At 35.1% G+C, this 8,016-nt stretch overlaps 1 protein-coding gene across 2 annotated transcripts; it reads right to left on the bottom strand.

The window, feature by feature from the left end:
• Window positions 1–2,728: 2,728 nt before the first annotated feature.
• LOC9326937 (homeobox-leucine zipper protein ATHB-9) lies at window positions 2,729–7,747 on the bottom strand. Of its 2 annotated transcripts, none has more exons than XM_021011392.1 (18): window positions 7,203–7,747; window positions 6,543–6,702; window positions 6,247–6,362; window positions 6,071–6,161; window positions 5,885–5,980; window positions 5,685–5,798; window positions 5,525–5,608; window positions 5,292–5,447; window positions 5,134–5,208; window positions 4,955–5,061; window positions 4,693–4,882; window positions 4,413–4,601; window positions 4,249–4,329; window positions 4,023–4,163; window positions 3,652–3,941; window positions 3,430–3,547; window positions 3,203–3,352; window positions 2,729–3,115 (listed from the first exon to the last, which is right to left on the bottom strand). In XM_021011392.1, exons 1-18 carry the CDS (start codon window positions 7,418–7,420, stop codon window positions 2,969–2,971), a joined length of 2,523 nt encoding a protein of 840 aa, XP_020867051.1. In that variant the 5' UTR covers window positions 7,421–7,747; the 3' UTR covers window positions 2,729–2,968. The 2 variants fall into 2 exon arrangements, with proteins under 2 accessions (XP_020867051.1, XP_020867052.1); XM_021011393.1 differs by lacking the exon at window positions 7,203–7,747 and adding an exon at window positions 6,834–6,854.
• Window positions 7,748–8,016: the final 269 nt, after the last annotated feature.

The following is an 8,016-nucleotide window of genomic DNA, read 5'->3' on the forward strand; positions in this document are numbered from 1 at the left end:
CCAACTGCTCTTAAAGAAAATTAGAAAATATGGGCTATAAAACTCTGCAAGCTAAAAGAAAAATCAACTGCTCTAAGAAAACTTTCTTGTACAAATAAAAACCAAAAATTGCTCTAAAATATATATGCACCAGAGCGTTTCCTTTACCGACAGCCCCGGTCCAATATAATTGGGAGTCTTAGGGCAAAATTTTTTTTTTTGCCTATTATTATATATAAAGAGAAAATTTATTTAATTTTTCAAAAATTTGCAGATTTTTATATTGAAAATTGTTATTTTAAAAATTTTAGGCTTTTTAATATATTTTCTTATAAAGAATTAGACCTCTTGAAATATAATTCTCATATTAATAATATTTTTAAAAAATATTTGAGAATTTTTTACATGTAAATTATAAAAAAACAAAAAAACTCCAGGCCGTCGTGCTTCCACTCAACCTCTCTAAACCGGGACTGTTTACCGAGGTTTAGTACTACTGCCTTTGGTTTCAAATAAATAAAACCAGAAAGTCAATATTGAGCTATAACCGAAAACAAAAACAAAAACTAAATGAATTCATCGTATTCATGCTAATTAATGATAATGATCTTTTCCTTATATATCAATTATCTCAGTCTTTCATTTAATATACTCAAATATTCAATATTCTTTTATAAGTTTGTACATACACAGATTTTACATCATATAGGAAAAAAAAAATTGAATATTTGAGTATTAGGATTAAGAGTGTAAATGGTAACATGAAAAAAATATTCAGCTAGATTCAGCCAGATTCAGCCAGATTCAGCAATTCCGCAGTTACCATTTGCATAAAACTAAATTCAGCCAGATTCAACAGTTTTTCCAACATCAACAGATACATAGTATGTTCATTTCAGATAAAAATTTGGATTATAGCGATTCACAACTCGAATTAAAATATTTTTGGCTATTAAAAATTACACATCAAATTTGTATTTTAAAATAAGTTAGATCATACAAATACCACATATGAATAATTCATACACATAAAATCATTACCAGAATAGACAAGAGACGTATTTATGTTCAGATATCTATAGATAATTTTAGATAATTTTAATAAATTTTAGATACTTAAATATAATTTTCCAAATTTTTGCAAAAATAACTAATACTTATGCTAAAATAATATTTAAAATATCAAATTAAAAAAAATTGATAATCATCCTAATCATATTAAGGATTTAAACTACTAGAGAACAATGAAAAATCAATAAGATAATCTATACTATATTATCATGTTTATTTTTAAATTAATTTTTCAATAAAACTTTGACAAAGCTTTCTATTAATTAATTATATCTTTTTAATAGTTTAAAAATTAGATTTGGAAGAACAACTCAATTTTGCTAAAAAGATATTAATTCTAGTATTTATTTATTGGTATAAGAGTTAATTAGACAATTAGATAATTTTATCTATTTTATTTAGATATTTTTCTTTAGTTATTCGTAATTATTTGACGATATTTCAGTCAAAGTTTTAATTATTTTGACAGATTCTGCTGAAAATCACAAAAAAATTCAGCTAGATTCAGCGGTTACCATTTGAAAATGTAAAAATTCAGCTAAAAATCACTAAAAATTCAGCCATATTCAAGGATTCAGCCGGATTCAGCCAGATTCCTCGGTTACCATCTAGACCCTAAATGATGTGAGAGGGTGACATCAGCAATGTTGACTAAGAAGGAAGAAGGCAGAATCGGGTAAGGCATTTCCTTACACAAAGCCAGATCTGTCCCAAACAGAATCACTTGTGTCTTTTCACCGTTCTCTCTCTCTCTCTCTTTTTATTTTTTTTGTTAATGCCACACAAAATTCAACTTGTATGTTTTTTGCATGAGCCCCACATTCACATTCATCACGCAGCGGTCAAATCACCCGCCCCACATTTTCATTTATTGAGCTGTTATATAGTACTCCATATATTAACGTTTTTTAGTTAATTTACTCATTATAGTGGTTAATGTAGTGCCTAGTTCTGGTTTTCAATAGTTTTACTCTTTGATTATGGTTGGTGTGTCTCATTCATCCGTAAATGGAAAAGCCTCCATCGATTTAACTCTTGTAGACAGACTGCTGATTAAAATAGTTGTCCTTAGACTTACATAATTATGTTATTGATCATATCAAAATATCCCACCATTTTCTTTCAATTTTGCTGCAACACACATTAAACTTGCATTTTTTGTCGGTATAAAACTTTCATAAGAGTTGATAGGTTTCTGCCCAAAAGGAAAGCTATTTATCAACTTCCATTACTAACTAGACTACCCAAAAGAAAAGTTTATAGGTTTCCTCCTGCCTATAAAGTCAAAGAACAGCATCATCATGACTAGTTTTCTTGTGATAGATACTATTTCAATTTATTAGATAAATACTAGTAATGATTATAGCTCATTTAATGTCAAAGATTCATTCAAATCTAATCTTTTGGATGACTATTTCAATTTATTACATAAATACTGCGCATGCATTTTTCATGTTGCATATGATATACACTCACCAATCACGCAAGTCCCACATTTTTTTAATTATGTATTTAGTTATTTACACATACCAAATGATGCTACCACATCCATAATAACCAAAACAATAATGACTAAATAGTTTATTCGACAAACGCTTTTGAGGCCAATCTTTGTGTTTGTTTTGTACCTTATAAGGATAATAAATATTGAATGTACTTATAAATTACTAATAAATAATTCATCTAACATAGTAACATATATCAATAACCTTACAAACTCAAAAGGAAGGAAAAAACGAAACAAGTCAAACATAAATAACATAAGCACAAAATAAATATTTTGCCATACATAATGTCATAACCGATTATCACATTTTTTCCATACTACATATTGAGTTATGGACCCTCTAATTTAACAAACCTTAGCCAAAACAGCATCCTAACTTTAATATCTAACATAACCAACCTTTTCACTTCATCAGACGAACGACCAATTCACGAGAATAAAAGCCAAGCAGTGGTTTGATTCGTTGTCGTCGACAACTTTCCACACCGTCGCTTGCTCATACGAAACCGGTCTGCCCATGCTCGACACGCATATTCCCGCCGGAAGATTCGCATAGCCCTGAAGATTCAATCCAAACTTAATATTTTCAAGGTAAAGAATATGTCAAACTTAACCGGGAAAAAAACTAGCTAGAAAATGTTTAACCTGCTGCATGATCTTGGCGAATTCGGAGCAAAGAGCTTTACGACCAGAGTCATCAAGCGTTTTGTCGAGCATTATATCCTGAAGTGCCACGAGCGTTGTTTCAAGCATGTCTAAACCGGCTTGGTTTGCAAATGTGAATACCGGTGATGCCTGATAACCAAAAATAATCAGACAATAACCAAAAAAAAAACACCGGATTGGGCAGCTCTCATAAACCAAATTCTTACATTAGTTTTGAGGGAGCAGCACAATATGGCATCAGAATGGTTCCAGAGTTGCTTAAGCAATGTGTCTCCTCCACAGGACTGAGAATCAGCTCCAAACAGGTCAGCACCTGTGTGAATGCTGAAACAACGAAAAATAGGAAAGAAAAAATTTCATTGAAGTAAGTACTAGAGATTAACACACTGTTGTTGCTAGTTCTTGGATAAACGTTCTAAGAAGAGTACCTGTAACTACGGGTGATCCAACGGACAAGGGTGAGAGCTTCAGGGGAAGTGGGAAGTTGCATTGAGCCAGGACGAGGCGTAATGGCTAAAGCCACTCTCTGAATCGAACCAACAACATTCCTCACATACTGTCTCGCCATTGTAGCAACATTGTCTCTTGAATGATTATCAAATGTGAACTGGAAGGCTATTGTTAAGACCAATCTGGAGTTTGTCTCTGAATCGGTTTTCGTGGAACCATCTAGAGATGATGCTAGATCCCGTGTTCGACTTGCAGACTGATGATCATTCTGTTACATACAAAAAAAAAGGAATATCAATTGACTATTCCAGGATATCAATTGTCTTTTCACAAACAGTTTTCTTTTTACCGGATTTGTTTTCTGGTCGAGCGGTATGACACGGAAACCAGAAGGAAGCAAAGGTGCATCATCAGCAAATGATTCATCGATTGGGGCAAAGACAAGCTGAGCACAACCTCCAACCACATTTTCATCAACGCCGCTGCAAAGCTGGACAAAGGCAAAAAAAAAAATACGAATTCAATTTTCAATAACATAGCTTAAAGAATCCGTGAGTCTTTAGTATGAAGCAAACCTGCAGTAAATACATATCCCGGGATAAACCCATGTCTTCGGGTGAGTAAGCATGACCTCCGAGTCTAACCACTTCGAGAAACTGAGAAACAAGTAAACAAAATAGGATTACAGACATGGCCAAAGAAGAGACAACAAGGACACAGTTCTTGAGATTCTTTTTACCTCTTCATGTTCAAGTGTCTGTGCGAGAGGAAGAATGACTTGGTTACTCGGGAACCCACCGGTTCTAACACATGGAACAGTGAATGGTGTTGCCCTGAGAGATGCAGCAGAATAGGCATCAACACCATAGTCTGCCCATTCGGCTCGGTGTTCTCTCAGGAAACGAATCAGTACAAGGGGTGGAACATTCTTCAAGGGAAGAAAATTAGAGAATGGAGTTAGAAGTTAAAGAAACCGACTCATTTGGGTATTTATAAATATCAAATCATGATATAAGCACCTGCAACAGCATAGAAGCTTTGGCACACAGGACACCACTTCCAAAACTTGGAAGAAATGAGCTACCGTATTGGGAGCCAGCAAACTTAGCAGAGGAAGAGTTAATCATGATCGTAATATCCTCTGCTCCATCACTACTCATTGGAGACCATCCATCATCAACAAAACCATTAACAGCATCATTGAAACCCCTGAATTTCGTGCAAAGCAATTAGAAGAATGATCCGGACAATACAACTAAGCTTATCAAGGAAATATATTACCGGCAGAGTCTTTGGCTGAAAGTTCTTAAAACTGCAGGCTGTCGTCCACCACTATACTGGACTTCTCCACTAGTCTCTTGAGCAATTTGCCTCACATGTCTCAAAGCCTGAAATGTAGAGGTAAATTTCAGAAATAGAAAAATCGACTCATGAGTGGGTCAGATTTATATGGAACTTACAGCGACGGTCATTTTCTGAGCAAGAATTTTGGAAGACTCATAAAGAGGCCTCAGGACTTCAGGAACACTTGAGACCTACGAAACCAAATGAACTTAGCAATCAAGACAAAAGAGGAGGCTTCTAAGAGACTTGATGTGTTTTTCTATCTAATGCTTACATCCAAGTCGACATGATCAACAATGTGAATAATGGAACCACCACCATCACAAGGACGGATAAGAAACCCGCTTGACAGCATTTTGGCTCTCACGAAGCTTGAAGAAAGCGGACCATTGGGGCCACCAGTTGCAGAAGTGAGTGACCTCTCACAAACCTGAAGGCAAAAAGCAAATATAAGGCACATCTAATAAACAGGATCATAGATGAAACAAACCAGTTCCTCCAACTCACCACATAGCTTCCATCTTCTAGACTTGTACTATATCTCAGCGTCCAAAAGTCACGAGCTGCTGCTAATGTTGTAGGAGCATAAATCTGATAATGCACCATGAACTTCGATTAAAACATTGTAAATGGCAATAAACAAGAATGATTGATTTATGAAACAGACCTGAGTGTTGACAAGCTCAATAGTACCACCATTTCCGGTGGGTATAACATTGAGAGTCTCGACACATCGACAGTCACGGAACCAAGATGGACGATCTTTGAGGATTTCAGCGACCTACACAGTACTTAAAGTTTAGAGTGCCTTCACAGAATAACCCCTTCTTACAACACAAGATTAAAGTAAAACCGAAACACCATTACCTTCATGGGTTCTAAACTCACGAGGCCGCAGGCACGTGCTGCTATTCCACTGCAGTTGCGTGAAACAGCTACGATGCCAATAGAATCCGGACCAGGCTACATACATCACCATGAAAATACATATTAAAACATTTTTACAAACCACTTCATTCATATGAAAACCTGAAAATACCACAACTTATCTACCTTCATCCCAATCATCTGAACCCAGTCGACAGCAGTTCCTGTAGCCTTGCAAAGGAACTCCGCCAAGGTCTCCTCCGCAATCGAGAGAAGACTACCAAAAAAACATTCCATATTTAGTCTCTTCTCATAATCTCACAAAGAGAAATTCACAAACAAAAAACAAGAGCCTTCCTTACTTAGCTGGGTTGTTAGCATCACGCTGTGGATGCTGATGTGTTGGGTTTTGCTGCTGACGTTGCTGACCAATCACGACCACAGACTCACAGCTGTTGTCTGTGGTCGTCCCAGAAGCCTAAGGCACAACACAGAGACTTCACCAGTCACTTTCTAACAACAGAGAATTCTTAAAGAACAAATACCAAAAGATAACAACTTTAAAACCAAGTCAAAACACCATCGAACTAAGTCTCTACAAATTCGAATGTAGTTTAGATTCTTTACAATGCATTTAGAATGGGGTTTCAAGACTTACAGTGTGGATTCGATGTTTCATGAATCCATTCTCATAAACCAAGTTGGAGACTTGCTTCTGCAAACGATCATTCTCTTCCATCAAAAGCTTATTCATGGCACTCAGCTTCCTGTTCACTGTCTGAAGACGAGCTGACTCTTTCCTCTGCTTCTCTCGACATCTAAAAGTCAACAAACAAACAAAAGAAACAAGAAAAGTTAAAGACAAACTATAGTACTAGTATGATAAATGTGTTGAAAATAATAGGGAAATGAACAGAAGAACACAAACTTTTTGCTTTAGAAATTATACCAGAATGACATAAAGAACAAAAGCTAATGTAATTTCCAACATATTCTCTGCAGAATATTTTTTAAGAAAAAAAGACTCATCGAAGACATTTTTGATTAGCTGTCACTTTTCCTTGTAATTTTAACTTTCAACTGTGTCAACAAAGCCTGTAAGCAAAAAAGAGAGAAAAAAAACAATAGACATAGATCTGAAATTCAAAAGCTTTAAAACACCATTTAGACCAAAAACAAGAAGATTACCAAAAAACATTGTCAGAGAAGAACAGGCGTTTTAAATTATTGAAAGGAATCATTTTTGTCTTCAAATACAAACAAAAGATATTCAATATTTAATTTCAGAAACAATCAAAGAACACAAAAACATTTTGACCTGCGATTCTGGAACCAAACTTTGATCTGTCGAGGCTCGATGTTACAGAGAATCGGACATTCACGAATAAGCTGTTGTCTTCTGAGAGAGCTAGGTTTAGGACACTCAGCATAAACTCTCTCAAGAGCTTCAACTTGTTCCGGCGTGTATCTAACGTACTTGCCGGAATCAAATCCTTTGTCAGGAGAGTCTCTATCGTCCATGGAGTGAGCCATCATAGCTTCCAACAAGTCGTAGAAATCAGAGAGAGAGAGAGAGGGTTACAAACGAGAAGAGTAAAGATCGATACTTTGAGGGAAAGAAATGAGACCCAGATGAAGAAATTAGATGGGTAGGCTCTCTGAGAAGAGAGAGCCTCCTTTGAGAGTGTTCATGAGATGGTAATGGTTGGGGAAAAGAGTTTTTTGGGTATTTTTCATTTGCTCAAAGGAGATGAAAGATGGAAAGAGGTAAAGGAGCAAAAGCGAGGCAGCTAAGTAGAGAGACTAGAGGAGAGAAGAGAGAGGAAAATACTGAGATAAAGTAAAGTAGAGATCTTTCTGAGAAAGAAAGGACAGCAAGAATTCACAACAAGAAGCACTAAACGGGTAAATATTATTTTTTTTATTTTTAAAAGGTGAAATTTTTTAGAGTAGGTTGAATTCAATGTTTTTGGTTAAAAGCTTTTACTGTTGAGGAAAAGTAAAAAAAAAAAAAATGAGAAAGCTTGAATTTTATGCAAACTGTTTTAGTGTTTTTATAATGCCAACTACATGTGAATATCATTAGTTAAATAAATATTTGTAATATTGAATTAGATTAACAATTCATTTTT

Source organism: Arabidopsis lyrata, assembly GCF_000004255.2.
Source record: "Arabidopsis lyrata subsp. lyrata unplaced genomic scaffold ARALYscaffold_1, whole genome shotgun sequence".
Taxonomy (NCBI): Eukaryota; Viridiplantae; Streptophyta; class Magnoliopsida; order Brassicales; family Brassicaceae; genus Arabidopsis; species Arabidopsis lyrata.

What these genes read in the sequence shown, in the direction of transcription:
- LOC9326937 (XM_021011392.1), bottom strand. Translation starts at nt 7,420, where the DNA reads ATGATGGCTCACTCCATGGACGATAGAGACTCTCCTGACAAAGGATTT. An exon ending in TTCAGATGATTGGGATGAAG is followed by an intron (nt 5,981 to 6,070) that starts GTAGATAAGTTG and finishes TGATGTATGTAG; the next exon opens with CCTGGTCCGGATTCTATTGG. An exon ending in CTCAGAAAATGACCGTCGCT is followed by an intron (nt 5,062 to 5,133) that starts GTAAGTTCCATA and finishes TCTACATTTCAG; the next exon opens with GCTTTGAGACATGTGAGGCA.